Source organism: Salminus brasiliensis, chromosome 16 (assembly GCF_030463535.1).
Source record: "Salminus brasiliensis chromosome 16, fSalBra1.hap2, whole genome shotgun sequence".
Classification (NCBI taxonomy): domain Eukaryota; kingdom Metazoa; phylum Chordata; class Actinopteri; order Characiformes; family Bryconidae; genus Salminus; species Salminus brasiliensis.
Window position 1 is genome coordinate 22979884 of NC_132893.1, and position 20076 is coordinate 22999959.

At 40.1% G+C, this 20076-nt stretch overlaps 1 protein-coding gene across 1 annotated transcript in view; it reads right to left on the bottom strand.

Moving 5' to 3' along the window:
• ntm (neurotrimin) overlaps positions 1-20076 on the bottom strand; it is a 423702-nt gene that overhangs the window by 15805 nt on the left and 387821 nt on the right. Inside the window, 1 exon segment of the mRNA XM_072659079.1 lies at positions 12963-13088. Within this exon segment, the coding sequence (XP_072515180.1) occupies positions 12963-13088 (126 nt within the window).

Sequence of the window (20076 nt, forward strand, 5' to 3'; positions counted from 1 at the left end):
ATGAACCAGCTTGACTTTTCTATCACATGCTAAAGTACACACTTACCAAAAAAAAAAAAAAAAAAAAAAAAAAAAAGGGGGGGGGGGGGGGTTGGTAAAAGCTGGCTGATGCCAATTGCCGGAGAAGGGCATTGCCAAAGCAGTGCAGTAAAAGTGTGGAAAGCGAGCGGGTATCCGTGCTAGGCTAAAATAGCTAATCCTAGCTGACCAACTTTACCATCTCTCCTCCACTCCAAAAGCCACGCATTCAAAAACAAACTAGACTACCTATTTACAGAGACATGACGCGCAGTGGTGCTCTGTGTGTTTACACTCACAAATGGTGCATGAATAATTACAAAAAAGAATGGCCAAAAAAGATGTACTCAGGGTTAAGCCAATTAGAGCAGAGCTCATCATGTTATTCACCCCCCCCCCCCAAAAAAATACATAAATAAATAAATTAAAGCAAAAAAAAGGCTTGTTTTATTTAAGGGCAAAATAACAGGGTTGTAAGTGGTCCAGTGGTCCAGTGGTCCAGTGAACAAAGCCACATACAGTCTATGTAGACATCAGAGATCAATCTAAAATACTGCAGAAATGCATTGTATAGCACCACTGGAACCTCATTCAAGCCAACAACAATCTACGAAGGTTCATTTTTCACAGCGTTCAGGGTCACATTGTTTTGATGCCTGCATTTGACCAAATCCGAATTTAACGTTTCATGCAACTCCTTGAAAAGGCTTACATTTCTTTCCCCAAGTCAAAAAGCATCAAACAGTAGAGATTGTTGTGTAGGCTGAATTGAAAAAGTCATCTGTAAGCACTGAACACAGCACAAGGCCAAGCAGAACAAGTGAAATCTTCAATTCAGCCTTCAGTTCAATAAGCCATTCTGGCTGAAAACTCTGCTACTCAAGCTTAGCTTAGTTCAGGTCAGTACAGCAGAGCAAAGTCGATGTAGAAAGCAGACCTTATACTCCAGGACCATGTTACCACCTCCCCCAGATGGAGATGAGTGAGAGTATATCTTTATCTCTGTCTGCAGAGTGAGGTTTCTCTATTACAGAAACTGCTGGACGTGCAGAGTGCAGTGGTTCATTTCTTAAGCTTTTAGTCCATCTTCAAATAATAATTAGTCCATTAATTATAAACGTATTATGCAGTAAAGGATTTGCTTCGCAGATGTCTGTATTTTGACAGCTTTACTCCACTGTGCATCTGGTCTTATTCTTATTATTCTTTTTGACACTGTTTAGACATATATATGATATATGACACTATGGTCTTACACTTTTAAAATAAAGTGGCCAAAATGTCTTATTAAATAATCTTAGTAAATGAGTGAATTACACATTACACTATGGAGACCTATGGATTTTTTTTTGTTAGTTTTTTTGTTTTGTTCTCTTAGGAACTGTTCATCTAAGCCAATAACTAACTTTAACGCCACCACCAGAAACAACACAAAGCAACACAGCCAGTCACAGAATTCCTTTCCCTTGATTGTGGAGATTGAACATCCTACAACATTTAGATACCACCTTATTCATCCTTATTATAGCTGAATGGTAGATGGATGACAGTTGGTAACCAGTGGTCTGAAGGCTCCCCATATGTGTCAGTCTTGTATAAACAGGTTTTGGAACTGGTCAGTTCTACTTAAGTAGCGGCATCATCACCAGTGAGCCTAGTTCCATTTGCAAACCTTGGTCTAAACCAAGTCTAAAATGCTACAAAGCATTTGCTGTGTCCATGAAAATAGCAGTGAGTTTAGAAGCCAAGTCAACATGAGAGCATTAAGGGGAAAAGATGGGAAAACCCTGTATTTCCTTTTTTTTTTTACATTGTTTGTTTACATACATTGTAAGTTGCTTCCTTTCATGCCCTCCAGCCATGCTGCAGCTCTGAGAGTTAAAAAAAGAAAAAAGTAGAAAGTCTGAGCGTAACGGTAAAAACAGATCCAGTACGCCTTCAATTTTGTGATGATTAGGCAAAACAGGATGTCCTTTTGTGACTCAGAGTCAGTCACAGTGAAGTGTATTTAAAAAGCCAGGGGTGTCAAAAGGAGCCTTACCAGCAGAGCAGAGACCAGTAAAGCAGCACTGACGCAGGTTTCCCTCAGCCTCTCACACATACACGCATGCACTGCACACATGCACACACACACACAGAAACACCTGCAGAGATGCTCTAGAGAGTAGACAGAGAGTGAAGAGGATGCTGAATAACTGCAGCTGCAGTTGAGGAGTGTCACATTACAGGGGGAGGCTCTACTTTGATGGAGCAGGGGAGACAGAAGACAGGCATGGGCAGATTCCTCTCTAAAGGGCAGTGAGAGTGGATTACTCACGAAATTCAGGAAGTATATACAGGACGACTACACTAAATTCTATATAGGGCCTCTTTTCGCTCTGAAAACATCTTAAATTGTTCATGGCGTGATATCATTCCACAAGATATCATTAACACAAGATATTTGAGATATGTGGCTCACGATTCTGGCATGATTGCGCCACACAATTCCTGATGTTATTTGTCACGTTCATGAAACCAGTTTAAGTGACTTTTTTTTCTGACGCAGTGCATTATCATGCTAGAAGTAGCTGTTAAAAGCCATTAGTGGGTAAATTGTGACCACGATGGTCAGCAACAATACTCAAATAGGCTGTGGCATTCAAGCGATGACTGGTTGGTATCCAAAACTTTGACAATCCAAAGTGTGCCCAGAGAACATTCCCCACACCACTTCCACCAGCCTGGACTGCTGACACATGGCAAGTTGTGGTGCCAATTTATGACACTACCATCTGTGAGCAGAAATCAAGACCAGGCTACATTTTTCCAGTCTTTAATCCTAGTTTTGGGCTTGTGTCAACCGCAGCCTCAGCTTTCTGTTCTTGGCTGAAAGAAGTGGAACCTGACATGGTCGATTTAATTGCATTGAACTTCCTAATAAATTCCTCAATGAGTTTATAGCTAACACTAGAATTGTATTCTATATAGACAAAAGTATTGGGACACCTACATGGAGCATTTATGACATCCCATTTTAAATCCATAGGCATTAATATGGAGTTGGTCTCCCCTTTGCAGCTTTAGCAGTAGGTTTGGAGCTCTGCAGTTATTGTGTCAGCAGAGTGTTGGCCTCAGCACTCTGTTGACCCTGCTCTGTAGCTTTACGTGGAGTTGCTATGGATCCTAAATGCTTCCACGTCTCAGTAATAGCACTTATAATGGGTGATGGAATATCTAAGAGGGGAGAAATTTCACAAACTGACTTGTAGCAACGGTGGCATCCTATTACAGCACCATGATGGAGTTCAGTGAGCTATTTAGAACAACCCAATTGTTCACTATGAAACACTTTATTTTCTTAACGATTAAGAGGTGTGTCCCAATACTTTTGCCAATATAGTGTATGTGATTGTGTCTGTGATAAATTACACCATGATATGCCTTTCTAAATGTACTATCAGTACCATGCAGTTTCTGTAGGCACTATACACTAGTTGCCAGCCAGTGCTTACAGGCTCTCTGTAATTGGTCTATATCTGTGTCTGTTATGATACATGCAGCTGGTTACCGTTCTAGAAATACTGATGTTATCATATAATCCATCCTTTCAATTATATTTTTACATTGTATTTCAGCTTTAAGAAAGCAACAAAGAAATTCAGCAGAAGGTTCATTAGGAAATCACTAAATCAAAGTGCGACCAGTAACGTATTAGAAGTTGTAAGTATTAGGTTATGCCGTCATTTTATCACTGTGTATAAATTCCAGACTATTTATTTTTATACATTACATATACACCGCTGTCAGAATATTAAAAAAAGTGATGACCTGGCACAAAAACGGAGCCTTTAAATAGTGCAAAACAAGCTTTGATGTATTATTCATCTACAGAAGAAGAAACATAGACAGGATGAGGCAAACATATGCCCTGTAGATATCTATTACTTTAGATGCGATGCTGGCATTGTTCAGCTGAGACAGTTGTCAGCAAAGATAATTCCTTGTGACAGACTCACTTTGATTTGAGCCATCAAATATGCAAGTCTTTTGTTTGAACTGAAAATGAGAGATGAAAACCACAGCTGTTTCTAATGCCGAAATCACCCTCGTCTGAGGTTCTATGGCATGCTTTTGTGTCTGTTTCTGTGCGTGCATGCATTTGTTTACAGGACTCGGAGAGATCAGCTCAGGCATACCAGCATGTGATAAAAGGTAAGACTGCAGTGGAGACTGGAAGTACAGTGTTGTTCTGGTTCTGTACTCCAGCACATTGAAATGAAACAATGACTATGAGGTGTGGAATATCAGGTCTAATGTGAGCATATTTGCATCTATATTGGGTGAGCCACACAGGAATCATGGGCCTTTTTTCCCCCTCCTAGTTTGTCCCTGCTTTTAAGGGAACTCCAACTCCATACATTTTAAATTTTTCTACAAGATTTTGAGAATGTCAGCAGCTCTTTACAGTGTGTGAAAACTAAATGATGTTTGGACTAGGCATGTAAGAAAATATCGATAGACTAGAGTATCGCAATGTTACATGTTGAATAGAGATGGAAAATTCAGGTCAAGAAATGGATAAAAAACAACATCCCAGGATTTGGCTCCAACCACCTAGGCAGCTCTGCTGCAGCTGAGCTCCAACATTCCATCATTTTTTACATTTTTCTACAGAAATTTGAGAATGTCAGCAGCTCTTCACAGTGTGTAGAATCTTTATAATGTTTACACTAGGTATGTACAAAAATATCAATACACTTGAGTATGTTTTGTCTCTTGGCCTTGCACTATTGTATGTTCTACCTTGGCCTTGCACTTTTGTATGTTATACCCAGGGACCTGAATTTTCCATCTCTAGTTTTTCAATACTGTATAAATGTTCAGAAGTACAGTACTGATTTTAAATGTTTTTTTTTTTTTGTGCAGATGATGGTGTGTTTCGGTGTTGAAACGGTAGACGTATGGATGGATGTCTTAAATTTAGCGTCTTCAACCAAAGACTTCCTCTTTTTCTTTGGACATGGTGCCCCCCCAGCACTCAGATTTATCAGTGTTATGTTGGAAAGCTAGTTATCTATGCTCCAAATAGCTCTAAATAACATTAAATAGCCTATTGGGACATTGGGTTAGCATAGCTAGCTGCTTTACACTTGGTGAATACTTCAGTAGTAACCCTGCTGCTGATATCAGCAATTGCATCACCAGTGAGCCTGTTTTGCTGGATGCCATATATAAACAAGCTCTAACACCACCTCCACCACGTTTTAGAGATTACATAGATTAAGCTTTAGACTATGAACAGATGCTCTGTTGTCTACATCATGGAAGGTGCTCTTGATCTGTTTAGCAGCTCTTCTTCATGAAAGAAAGTCACCTGCTACCGGCCTTCTGTGGCTTGTTTCTTTATTTGCCTGTGCGACTGGCTTGTTAATAAAGTAACAATGCTGATTTCTGACTACTGTCTACTGCCCTGGCTATTTCTCAAACTGATTTATTCTGATGTTTCAGTCTCACAGTGGCCTGCTGTACTGGCCTTGACACGTCTTTTGTCCTCATGTTGGCAGAAAAGAACAACAGATTCCAGATGCAAATGTCACATCTGTAATCAGCTCTAGACATTTTGTTGGCACTCTCACACACAAACTAATGGTGTGACACCACACAGCCCGACTACAAACAACTGACAGGCCAGTTGTTTAATTACATCAGAAAATCCTGTTAGTGAAAGACAATGGCAGTGGCTCTCTGTCCTACTGTGCCCTAGTTACATTTGTAGGCTAACAAATGCATACATGTACAAAGTTCAGCACTGTCCACCATGTTAAACTCCCAGAAGCTGTGGATCTAACACCAAATGTGCTTCAGCAATGAGTCATGTTGGTTCACGACTGTCCGGCATGCAGGCAAGGCCACACTATCATCAATCCCCTCCACCCCATGGATATATATTTATTTCCCACTTTATTATTTTTGTCAGCCGATCCAAAGAGGAGTGAAACAAACACATTGAAAAAAAAAAAGATAAATAATGGAAAGTCAGCTCAGAGAGCCCAGAGCTGAGGGAAGAAGAGAGAGGGAGATGTAAGGAGAAAGCGCATGAGAGAGCGAGAGAGCTCAATAGAGTAGAACTGTATGGGTAGATTATAGCATTCCTGCTACAGGGATCATTTGGCCTCTGAAATGAGCTGCTAAACTCGCAAACACGGCAACTGCACTGAAGTCTCATTATACCCAAACGGCTGTAGTCTAGATTAACACAATCAGGGCTCCATAAAACCCTGCAGTGCTCTTCCTTCGTCTAAATGAACCTAAACTCTAATACAAACTAATGTAATAGTGCTTTAGCACCCAAGCCTTGCAGAAACGGCGTCATTAAAACAATGTTTATGCAAGTCAATTAAACACTGGCAAAGATAAATTTGGAACACTTTGTCAATTAGTATCATTAGTATTGACCTCGTTTCATACCTACCAGCAAAGCACTGCTATAAAGCTAAACACAACATAACATGTTTAATCTCTCCCTCCCTACACACATCAAAAATGCCCTCATGCGTTCAGCCCGACTTCTCGCCGTTTGTTGGTTTTTATTGGAGGAATAAACAGAATCAGCTCTGCGGATTTAAACAAGAAACTCCCAGCTGGAGATTGTTAAGAGGGTAAACAATCATGTTTACCTGCCAAAGAGCGCATTTTGATCATATGAAGCACAACCAGACACAGAAAACACAACCACTTAGCTTCAAGTGGTGCTATCGACTACATCATTAACATCCTATGACATGTGTTTACAGTGCTACAAGAGGAGGAACTCTCAAAAGATATCAAGGTACCTCATAACCTGCACATGTCATCCAGATCCTTCATGTCATTTAGATCTGCTCTCTACCATTTAACACCAAGGCAATCTTGTTGTCGTTTGACTACTAGAGCAGGCTCACGTAACACTTCAGTAATGCAATAAACTGAGTAAGTAAACTGGATTATCAGATAAGTGGAAAACCTTTGCCCGGAAGGCAAGGAGACCAATATTGCTTATTCTGCAAAGCTTTATCTCTCCTTTTGGACTAGTTATTGGACTGCAATATACCACGGAAAAGAGGAAACAGTTTGTAGAACAGGAGAGAATATTATCTTTTGGATCTCATGAGTCACTACATAAATCATTGCCCTTGGAAGGCACAGAAGGATTCTCCAAACATCTTAAGCCTTTATTCTCTCACTAACCAAGCAAAGAAACAACACAAGACTCAAGCTTTAGACTTCAACAAAAATGGAGAGCTATTACACCAAGCCTTTGCAGTGTTGACGTCTTTCCATGTACGCTTTTGCAATTATCTTCCCATGTCGTCTCTGGAAGGGCAGTGTGAGGCCTGACCATAGCTGTCAATCTTCTAGTTTTTCCTGGGGTTCTTCAGTATTTTATCATTTTCTCTTTCTCTTTAATTATTTTATTGTAAATCTTTTATATTTTGAACCTTACTTTGGCTTTTGTTTACTACATTCGCCTCCGGGAAAGCAGGCGGCAGTGTGTAAAACATTAGCTGCAACATCGAACATCGACCTTCAATGAAACTGCATCCGGCATAGAAGAAGAAACCCTGACTCACACCAGTATTACTCACCGATCAGCCATAACATTAGGACCATTTGCCTAATACTGAGTAGGTCCACTACAACAGATCCCACAGGTGTCTGGCAAGATGTTACCGGCAGATCCTTTAAGTACTGTAAGTTCTGAGGTGGGACCATCATGGATCATATCAATGATCTTTAGGTGCCCATGACCTAGTCACTGGTTGTTATTTATTGGACCACTTTTGGTAGGCACTGAACTCTAAATACCAGGAACACCCAACAAGACCTGCCTGATGTTTTGGACATGTCCTGACCCAGTCGTCTAGTCGTCTAGCTATTGTTAAAGCGGCTCAGTTCCTCATGCTTGCCCACTTTTCCTGCTTTTAACACACCACCTTCAAAAACCGACTGTTTATTGTTGCCTAATATATCCTATAGTGTTTTTCATTTCATGTGTCAGTAATGCTAACGTTATGGCGTATCGGTGTATATGCATTATTCTTGCTAAATGTACAACGTGATACAATCTGGATACATAAACGCATGTTCATCCCAGGTGTAAACAAGCCCTGTGTCTATCCTTGTCTAACTCTTAGGGGTATGTGGAGGTTGGATTATTTCCAAATCCTAATATTAACAGACATAGGCCTGAGATCCTCTTCCTGATGTCCTAACTGGTACCATAGCAGGGAATTATCGTGATGTTAAGGTGATATCCAGAAGTTGTAGGCCAATCAATCACGACTACTCCGAAACAAAATCTCATCAGCGTCTTTTAGCAATGACAATGTAGCACTGTATATCCTTGCTATGCTCCCTAGATTCAGATTTAGATAAGGGCTTAGCACTCAGTAAGATTGTGATCGGAAATCTCGAGGCCGCGCGACAGCAGGCTGCAGATGCAGCGTGGGAGTTCAAACTAGACATCTAGGATTATTGAGAAAAGTGTCCGTCAGCGTAGACATGCTGTTGTGTAAGCATTATGATTCACATCTTTAAGCTGTGGAGCCTACACAGCCAGGTATGAGTGACAAGTACACTGCAGATAAACACAGCTAGCCTATCCACATACAGCAGCAGAAACTTCATATTACTTTGTACAATATCATTTAAAACAAGAGCAAAAGCACTGCATTAGCTCAAAACAGCACCAAAAAGAGGAAAGGAAAGAACCTAGTTTAAGGCAAGCTGCTAACATTGAGATTCGGCAGTGATTCCGCAGAGCGGAGGGTGGAACATTTCATTTTGTCTGCATTTGCTTTGACTCCTTTCTGATCAAGACCCCCACATTTCAAGAACATGTATGCGAGGGTAAATCATATCTGCAAGCCACTGAAGTGTAAAACCGATCAACCAGTGGAACTGCATTATGCTAATATACGCTGTGTAGGCCCTGATGCTGTCGGAACAGTCAGAGAGCTGAACAGTTTCAACAAATCTCCACAGCATCAGTGGAAAAATGAGCAGCTTCTGCATTTCAAGATATCATGCACATTGTAAATGTGTACTCAGGGTGCGATTGTTATGGAAAGTGTGTCATGATACCGATTTAAAGAGCTTGGTTTTGAACTCACTGGTAAGTGCTGTACTGTAAAAAAAACAAAAAAACAAACAAAAAACAAACAAACAAAAAAAAAAAAACAGTAATTGAGCCGGAGCTTAAATTGCTTAAACATTGGGTAAGATGTTTAGTCTGTGTTCCTTCCCTTCTGTTGTTTACTGTTTATTCCCCCATCTGCTGGTTAGAACCCTCGTATCACATGAAGTCCCAGGATTGGGAGACTTTTAATAATGGAGCTCTGTGCCCTTGCTGGGATTCGAACATATGATCTTCTCACGCTTAATATTAAGTAGATTGTTGAACCACTCTAGAGCTGCGAAATTACCCCACATAAAACACTCTGAGTAAAGGCCTATTCACAGTTTTACAGACAAAAATGTTTCAATGGGAGTCTGCGTTTTGCGGATGCTTTAAAACCAGGCTGACCAATCAGGGCTTCGTTTTCATAATACAGAAAAAAAATACAGAGGTTAAAGAAAATTTATGGTGGAGCAAAGCTGAAAGGTGGAAAGGATGGTGGGTACTTTACAGTGATTTTGTGTAGGCATTTTTTATAAGTTTAGACGCATTCTAGTCTCTTCTTCATTCCACAAAAATCCAAGAACTATAACATTAGCTCCCTTCGCTAATGGACACTCATGTGGAGGAGGGAAATTAAAGAGAGCAGAAGTGGACAAGGAGCAGAGGAAAGTAAGAGTGGGAATTTATGAAAGCTATGGAGTTTCTAACCCTGTTTGCAGTGCATAGATGGAAAAAATTACACCGGAGGTTCAACCTCGTTTTTTTTGCCCAGAAAAATCGTCCTTGGTATAAATAGATTAAATGTACCTTTCTGTTCTTTGTTGGACACAACAATGCACATGGCTTACAGCTCTAGGATGGTGCAACCGTCTAACTGCCTGCTTAGCAAGAGACAAGAGACAAGAGATCAAAGTTTGAGATTCATTAACACCACAGCCCTCCAAGGTCAGGAGTCTGAGAATAGGAGGGCCTCACATGTTCTAACCTGCATAGGGGAATGAACAGTAAACAAATTAGGGAGTAGGAACACAGACAAAAAATCAAACAAAATGTTGAAGCAATACCAGCCGCAGCTCATGCATCCCTTTTTTGGGTGCCAAAGACAGCAGAAAACTGAAATAACGGCCATGCAACACCCACGCACTCTCATTCTACACGCCCATGTCTGGAGGACAAGTGGCTTCCCCAAATGCAGTCACCAGAACACCAGATATACTGGAAGACGTTTTCATGTTCTGCTGCAAAATGGTCCCGGTCCCTGCAGGCTTTAAGATTGTTCTGTTACCTTCTGAAAATACACCTCACTGCTGCAGGAAGTGAATAGGGGGCACCTTGGGACCAGAAGGTCGGCAGTTCAATTCCCTGGATCAGAAGGAAGTATGAGGGCAGGAGGAATGAAGGAACAGGGCTTTCTCCTCCCTCAACACCCACGGCTGAGGTGTCCCTTGAGCAACGCACCTAACCCCCAACCACTCCCTAGGCACAGAGGTGGCTGCCCACCACTAAGGATGTATGTGCTTACCACCCCTATTCATTAGTGTGAGTTTGTGTGTTCACTGCTGCAGAGACTAAATTCCATTACACTTATTACACTTACCTAGAATAGTCTAGGTGTGGGCTTTATCTTCTAATAATTGTATGTGACTGACAGCTCTCTATTACTGGTTACCATGGCAAAGCACATAGTCTTGAGACAGTGAAGTTGTGTTTTTTTTTTTTTTATAGCTTTTTACTTTGAAGTGAGGTTGTGATTTCACAGATCTTTAGAGTTTACTAAGGTTTTGATATCTGTAACCAAGTTAACAGCGCATATACAGATACAAGCTTGAGTCGGGACTGGGGTAGCGGCTGTCCCGCGTGCCCCATCGTCCCTCCTGTACCTCTCTGCTTCACTGTGACATTTGGCAGGGGGAGGCTAAACCCATGCCAGTAGGGCAGGGAGTGCGTGGACAGCGGGCCACAGATATCCTGCAATTCTGCAGGTAGGCAAAGAGGCGACGAGAAGCCGGATGAAACGGACCCCAGTCGTGGTTCGAGCTTTAGCTCTACAGGTTGTTAAGACTCCCATGGAGGGTAGAGCACGCCTTGTGATTAGTCAGAGTTATGCTGACGTTAGCATGACCACTTTTAGGATGCTCACCTCTCGAGAGAAGAGCAATACTAATGAATTGGTTGGTGTGGTGCAACAGATAACACCACTACCTGCCACTGAGTTACCACACCATGTGGGAGACTAGGGTTCGATTCCCGATCTGGTTGACTATGCTGCGCTACACCAATAAGAGTCCTTGGGCCAGACTCCTAACACTACATTGGCCCACCTCTGTGATATGAATAACCTTGTATGTCGCTCTGGATAAGAGCGTCTGCTAAATGCCATAAATGTAAATGTAAATACAGCAGATGTTTATTAAATTTAGGGAAGATATTCCTAAAACATACAGTGCATTTACACTGGAGGCGCTGGGGAGCCAGATTAACCTAATTAGTAAAAAGATCAGATTTAGGTTCCCAGGGCCTTTAATGGTGTCAGTTAATTGTGGCTAGAGGACACTAGAGGGTGCTGTGTTAAGGCACAGCGGTAAAAGCAAAGGATCAAAACTAGACCAGTGATGCAATACACAATACACAATCAGTTCCTATATTTCTGGGCTGTCCTCAACAGCGATTCAGTGAATCACATCAGGACATCCCTAACTACAGTACCTTTAGTTAAACAGTACTTTACTAACTGATGTGACTGTCAGTTCTGAACTGTGAAACTTGATAAAGGTAAAACTTTATTAACTTTGAAGCAAGTAATCTCGCAGGTAAAGCACAGATATTGCTCCTCAGCATTAAAGTAAATATCAATGCTTTACTTGCAGGAATTTGAACCTTATCCTCCTGTTTTATCAGGACAATGAAAGAGGATCAAGTCCTTATATATACACCCTTAATTACTGTATGTAAAACTGATTCTTCTGCATGAATGGTAAATTATGACATATTTAGGATATAATTCAGTCATGGCTATCTGTAGAATGAATGTGATTTTTCCCCAGGTTTAACTGTGACAGTTGATCTTTATTAGTAGAAGCTGTATGGGAACCTGCCAGACACCTGTACTGTATTTTAATAGAACCCATCAAAGCTCTTTTTCACATCCCTTCCAAAAAAATGGCAGTCACATCCATGTCATATTAACATTTCAATTACCAGATTCTTGTACTGACACAAAGGGAGAGAGATGGAGGCTATTGCACAATAGAAGCACATGAATCGCTGCACATTAAAATGCATTTTTCCCCCCAGATAAAGTGAAGCTGCACAGGGGCAATGGAGGAACAGGCAGGCTCAAATGGAGCCGATTACTCTATGGTACAGGCTGATAAGCAAAACGTACCACCCGGTTTGTCTACACAGGCACACACGAACACCCAAATTCACCTCACTGAACAAAGCAACCCAATTTGTTTCCTGATTTGAGTTTGACATGTAATTTAGAATATTCATTAATCTCGCAGTGTACTACAGTATCACAGATATTCACAGAGACATGGGATGAAGATATGTACCTTGCGCTTGATAGACAATCGAGTTGAAGCATTATAAGGTGTAATTATGAAGATGTCGTAGGTCATTTCAGAGATAAGGACACATTTTTACAATTTCTTGCGCAACAGATTTTCAATATTCTCGGTTCACGCAGGGCTACGACCCAGCGTATTACCTGGGCCTCAGGTGCAACCCAACTATAATTTTCATTAAAATATCAGAGAATGTCATATGAGATATGAAAAGGAAACATATTGTCTCTTACCAGATGGGGAGAGCATTTTCCAGCTGATTGCTGGTTCAGGTTTACCGGTGGCCAGACACATCAGCGTGACGTTGGAGCCTTCATTCACCATCATATCCTTCGAGAAGTTGACAATTTTTGGAGGAACTGGAGGAGAGAAAGAATGGAAACAAACATTTGTTTTAAAGCAAGGAACGTAATAAAAAAGAACATCAGAAATAATCTGTTGTTTAGCTACTCCATCAGCCCATGTAATTCAAGTGTGATGAACTGCTTTCCAGAACATGTTTACCGTGTTCACACTGACCTCTAGTCAGTCCCTTATTAGACACACCTTAAATTAGAGCTGAGCAATATTACAATATTTTATCATATCATGAATCAATTTTGTTGGCGTGATACACAACATACTTTTCTAAGCATATTGAGAATCTTGTCAGTGCTTAAATTACACTGATCAGCTGCATGTTTCATTACAAACAGTGTAATTGGTCTGGTTTAACTGGACGATGTGCAGCACATCTTGAATAAAAATCACTGCACTAAATATGAGAGCGTGTTTGGATGGTAGTTTAAAAATCAGTCACTACTGATGTGTGTAACGTGAAAATGCCTTTAAATATCACATATCAATATATAACAGTTTTACCATATCGCCCAGCCCTACCTTAAATACTCCACTCTCCTCAACACCTCATTACTCCACCTCATCTCCACAATGTCAATTACTCCCCCTTATCTCCATGAAGGAATCCAGTAAGTGTTAACTTTGGAAGTGTTTTTCCAAAATGGAGAGAATTCTTACATGCAAATAGGATGAAGTTGGAAGCAGAATTAGTGCTGTTACTTTAGAGAGGTTTGGACACACTGTAAATCTGTATAATACACATTGCGTAGATAAATCTGTATAGCAAAAGCTTCATAGAAATATGTGTAATGCTGTTCAGCTGTAACTAATGACTATAGCTAACACAGGCTAGCTGATAAACTAATGGGAGCTCATTGCAAAGAACTATCAGACTATAAGCTATTCTCACAGCAGCTAATCGCTACGAGCCTAAGTTACAAATTTACAAAAGTGATTCTAGGTTTATGATTTAACTAACAAGCATCTAAATATTGTAGTGGGCAGCACCATGTCAAGGTAAAATGCTAACACCATCACACCCCTCAGACACAAGAGTTTGATGCCCATTCTAGCCAAAAGCTACTGCTATACCAAGAAGAATTTGTAGAGTACTTGGTACAATGATTAGAAGATGAGCCTCTAAAAAAGAGGTTTGCTTTGTGTCGGTGGCTGGGGATGAAGATCCCAAGATCCAAAGAGAAAAAACAAGTTTGTTGTGTTCGTTGAATCTCGATCCTTTAAAAGATGTCTCCAAGAGCAGACCACAAACATCAATGATGACTTACTTCGCTCCAGTACAAAGAGCTGCTGTTAAAACAGTGTAAGCTTTCAGTGGTCCTTTCTGCAGAGTCAGGAATCTGACATTTGTCAGCAAGAAGGCACTTCATCTAACAATTCAGGCAGAAGTGAAATGCCTGCAGAACACCGAAGTAAAAATCAAATGTCTGACATGAAATACACACCAGCATGTCAGCACCTCACACACTGTTCTAAACTTCCACTGAAACCAAGGCCCTCCCTCTTTGCTTTGCCCAGAGCTTGCTTCAGAAATGCTTGGGTGAACAACCCGGACAAACTGGAAACCAAAACAGAATCTGGAGACATGGCAGCAAGCACGTGTTCCCTAATACAGCCACTTACGCCCTTGACCTAAAAAGGAGGAGCAAATAATGAAAAAAAGTACAGGCAGGCCTGCAAGCGACGCTCTGAGATGATGCAAGACTCTTCTAGCCCGCCACTCTATTCTGCCTCAAGCTGCCAATTATGAATTAAGTATGACTATACTTTTCTTTTTTTCTAAAATATTATAATTTTCTCCCTCCCAGTTGTACCCAAAATACATAGGGTACGTTTCCACTAACGCCGAGACAGGCTGCGCCCTTGGCGGGTGTTCAGCATGTCAATAAAAATTAGCTATATGGAACGGTTAGTAAAAACTTGGCTGAAATGGAAATACTGAAGCTTGAGCCAACACGTGGGTTCTAATGGTCAGCGGAGGAAAATGGCATTGACTGAAAGATTCGGCCTCTACTGAAAGGCCAGAGATCACTGGCTGCAGCAGTGGCGGCAAGGCCCATTCAGAATCATGGGAGACTGCTGCCTATTGAGGTGGTTTACACAGCAGCTGTGAAGTGAGCTTTCAAGGACCTTTGCTATTGAAAGTCCAAAACAAAATCTCAAATACAGAACGTTACCCCCAAAAAATCCCCATTGTATAATAGCTTTTTATTCAGCATCAGTGAAATGCAAACGAGACACATTTCAGCTGCCTGATTTATTGATTGCCTTTGCACTTTGAACACGCTTTGAAAGAGACTGCTGTGTAAGGTACAATGCAGGCATTTGTGAAGGGTCTTACAGAGCACTATGAAGTGGACAGCTCAGCGAAAAAATACAGATGCTTCACATACTTTATTTAGACCCCCGCCGGGGAATAATAATACAAAGCGTGTGTCCATTCTCTTTTCAGCACAGGAAAGGATGGCCTAGTTCACATATCATGCACTTACAGCATCGTGCTGTGATTGGTTTATGTGCATTTAGACCTTCAGTGAGAAAGGTACGGATTAGTGATAAAATAATAAACAATATACTGTCATGTCATAGTATTGTTTGTATTATATTTTGTGAAATGTGAGAAACTGTTGCATCAAACTACTTCTCTATGAGTCATTTAGACTTTGGAATTTAAGACCCAAAATGTTGCAATTTGCAACTGTATCTCCTGCTACGTTCACACAGAAGGTAAAGTGTCCCTAATCTCACTAAATCCGATGTTTTTAATGTGACCTATATCCAACACTCATCTGAACAGCTCACACTGAACAGTTCATGCTGAACAGTTAACGCTGAACAGTTCGCGCTTACTGAGCAGCATATCGAATTTCAATTCCACATATCAGTACTACAGTGGCCTAAATCACAACTGAAAATTTATCATATCATAAATCTAAAACCAAACAAATGTACTGCTTTTGGTTATTTTTGTCTTTATATTTACACTTATTCATGCCTGTATTTAAATTGTAATGCTACAACAATTTTATTTGGCAAATAAAATCAGTGTTTAATCACAAAAAAAAGAAAAGTAATGGTAAATAAATTACTGCACAGCATTGAACTTTCTTGTGTGTATAAATCTTATTTCACCAGCTAAATATTAATAACTGGTTTGTGCATTTTGGAACCACACCTTTCAGTTGTCACTTTTGTACTGCGTATCTTACTTAATGTTCATCCTTGTTAAGAGTTACATTTTTTTTTTTTTTTTTTTTACCCGAAGAAGACAGGACACCATAAACTGGGCTTTTTTGTGATGTATGGTATTAGTGGGCAAGTAACAGGTTGCTGATTTTGTGAGTGAATATTTGTTAACAAATCTAATATGGGAAGTACACCTGAATATGGCTGTTTAATTGTAGAATTTGTAAAAAAAAAAATACAGTATGGCAGACATACATTTTAGCATATCAGTGCACTACATACCGCACATTAACATGATTATCACTTTCACACAAAACCTCTGGAACAGGTGTCTTTGTCTTGCCCTTGTGTTTTCCCTCCCTGATCTGTGTCTCTGTTTTGCCCTGACATGTGCACATCAGCACATGGCTCTGTTTATGTTTGTTTCTAGTCTCCGCCCTAGCCCTGCCTTGTCATTAGTGTTCCCACCTGTGCCTCATCTGTAGTACTGCCCTCTTGTTAGTCTCAGGTGTTGCTAACTGGTCTTTGTATAGGTAGTCCCTTTGCTCCAGCGTTTGTTTGTCAGGTCTGTTGTATGTTTCATGCAGGTCATGGTATGTTAGCTTGGCCTGTTTGGGCTGTCTCTTCTTGTTAGTCTCCCAGTGTTTCTTTTGTTCTCTAGTTTGTGTTTCTTTGGATCCTGTTTTGCTTTGTTTGGTTTCGTGTTTCTGCATTTACCTCCGCCTCCAAGCTCCACATGCCGTGACAACCTCCAATCTCTATTCTTTACATTGTGCCAAAATTTCATGATGAAAAGAATCAAATAAGTTGCAAATTTACAAAAGTTACAAAAGCTTGGTGCCAAAGATAAAATGACGCGTGATGTTGATGAAGTGTGAAGCACAAATCCCTTATAGAAGTTTTGCATATTTTAATGCCCAATTACTGCCAATTCACTTCAGTAATCATACTGGAAACCAACTATGTGGCATGTGCAAAGATTCTGGCATACAAGTTTTTTTAATTTTTTATTTTGCTTTACAATATGAATATAAAAATGCCATATTCAAGTGTGCTTCCCATATAAGATTTGTTAACCCTTATTCCCTTGCAAAATCAGCAACATGTTACTCACCCATGGGTATTACCACAATTACTACACATAACAAAAAACCTGCAGTTGCTGGCTCACACTGTCCTCTTCCCTTCTTTTCTCATCAGTGCTACTTATCTTACATAACAATTCTTAACAAAGGTTTCATTTCTTTTTTTTAATAAAAGTTTGTTGTTGCCTCTGGCAGATGAATGACTGTGTTCTTCTGGGTGGAGAGGCCACTGCTTCATCACCTGATGCCTCCCTCTTTATGAAACTATGGCACATATTATGCAGCCATTCAGCAAGTGTTAAAGGGCAACCCACTTTAGTCTGCGGCCTTTAGAGAGAACTCCGCTTTTATACCCCACTGATGGCTGGCAAGTGTACTGGACAGAGGACTGAAGATCCTTTGGAGGCCATTAACCAATTCCCACACTGGAAATGAAAATGTGAAGTGCGAGAGTTGAAATGGGCTGACTTTTGTTGAATATTAATTCTTGGAATGCTTTAGGCTGTGAATATTTATTATCGGCATGTTTCCTTTGGAGGTGAAAAAGTTAAAATACCAGGCGCATCCTTGTAAGCGCAGAAGTTGCTTTTCTCCATTAATATAAATTACAGTGACTCACTGAGTACATGTGATACGGAGAAGACCCTGTTGAGAAGAGATGAAAACACAGATTATCAAAAATGTCACACTATTTGCTGGAATTGAATATAAATGTTATTATGACATATGCATGGGGGAAGATTTACATTTCAAAGCTAAAAACTCTTAACAAAGGTTGCCATCTCTGCGAGAGGGTATCAGCACAGGGTACTACTACTGTTTTATCCTGTTTCAGCATCCTCCGGAGACAGACAACTATAAATAATTCATCTAATGTCAGCTTAATTCCACTTCCCCAAGTGACAGAGCAAGTGGTTTGGGGTGAGAGAGCGTTACAGGAGCATTTTGCTACTGTTTTGTTTGCGGCTGTAGTCCATGCACTTACTCATTCAGCGCTGGGATAGCCATTAAATCTAAACTAAATCTAAACTTTCCTCTCTTTCAGCTCATAATCCTAAATTGAAAAATGTATTCAGTGCGTTTTGGGACAACAGGGTCTAAGATGGCTCTTTAAGTCCATGAAAATAAATAACACCTTCGAAATCGCAGTAATCTCTCAGAGGCTTTCGTAACTGCATTTTTTATTTCTTTTGGCTTCAAAGCACTTGAAGAAAGCAATGCTTTCCAGGCCTGAATAATGTATGTGGAATAGTAAAGTGTTAAGATCATCTTGACAATTAGACTTGTTCTGCCTGGTTACACATTTTTAATGCACAATTACTGCTAATTTACTTAATTGAACATACTGTACATTCTAGAATAATTTATGTTTTTTAATTCATTATTATTTTTTTATAGACATTCTTTAAATAAACAGCAATTGTGCTGTAATATGTACAGAAAATGTCATATGTAAGAGTGCTTACCACAAAAATATGTATCATCACTGTTATCTCACAATAAAAAAAAACAAAATGTTGATTTATGCTTGCTTTTTAATTGTATTTATTTATCTATGTTTTAGTAACCATTGACACTTAGAATAGAGTGCTGTTAATTGTATAGAACTGCAACTTTAACAAAGGTTTTATATCTTAAAATAAAAGATATAAAAGTATACATAAAAGTTAGATGAGTGTTGTGGAAGAGTAAAGTGTTTTATTTATTATTTAGTGTTTTACTTATTTAAGAGACATTTAGTTTTGTACTAGCTGAATATCAGGTGAGCACCTACAAGACATCTACAAATCAAAGGTTTGGACATCTGGTTGAATGTCTTAAAATCTTAAAACCATCTAATCCAAATGCCTGTAGGTAGGATATCAGCTGGGCCCAGATTGCAGGTTGAACAGCAAGGTGATTATTTGATCACATAGGCTATTAATAAGTAAATGTTGATATATTAATGTACATTAACATAATAAATGTTTTTAAAATGATGATGATCAGCACACATTCAACCAGGTCTATAGTTTTGACTGGTGCTGTACCTGCGACAGTGCTTACGAAGACTGTACCATAATTGTATAGTAAATGACCACATCAATCTACAAAAATGTAAAGCCTACTTATAGGATCTACAGCATGACCGCTAATGATGGGTGGACTGGGCAGAACTGCACCTTTGGCCCCAGAGTATGGCAAGTTACAGGGAAGCGATTCCACCACAACCTTTATATGAGTTTTGTGGCAAAGCAATCTCCTCGTATCTTTGCGAGGCATTTTTCAGACACGGCTAGCCGGAATACAAGCTGAAACCATTTCCAAAGCCAATAAAGTGCTTATTGTGAGCGACTCTGTCTTTTATTGCACAGTCTGTCACACAGTCAATAGAGAGATGTGGCAAGGTGTGTGTGTGTGTGCGCGCGCGTGTTTACCTCCGTGTGGGGTAAACCATGTTAAATTGGGTTTTAACAGAGTAGTACCATCCCTTCACTTCTGATGACGAATTTTTCCTCTTCAAAAAGAGTGTAAGATGATAGCCAATGAGAGGTGCTACTGAATTGGAATCATTTCTCATACCATTTCAGTTCTGCTTTTTGTAGCCGGGCGATAGCAAGAATTCTTCGGCTTGTGAGCACAGATTTTCCCTAATAAAAAAACACAGCCTTATGAATGATCCCTGGTTTTACTATGTTATTAAGTTGGGGCCTTTGGTGCAGCATATGGCCATGGACAA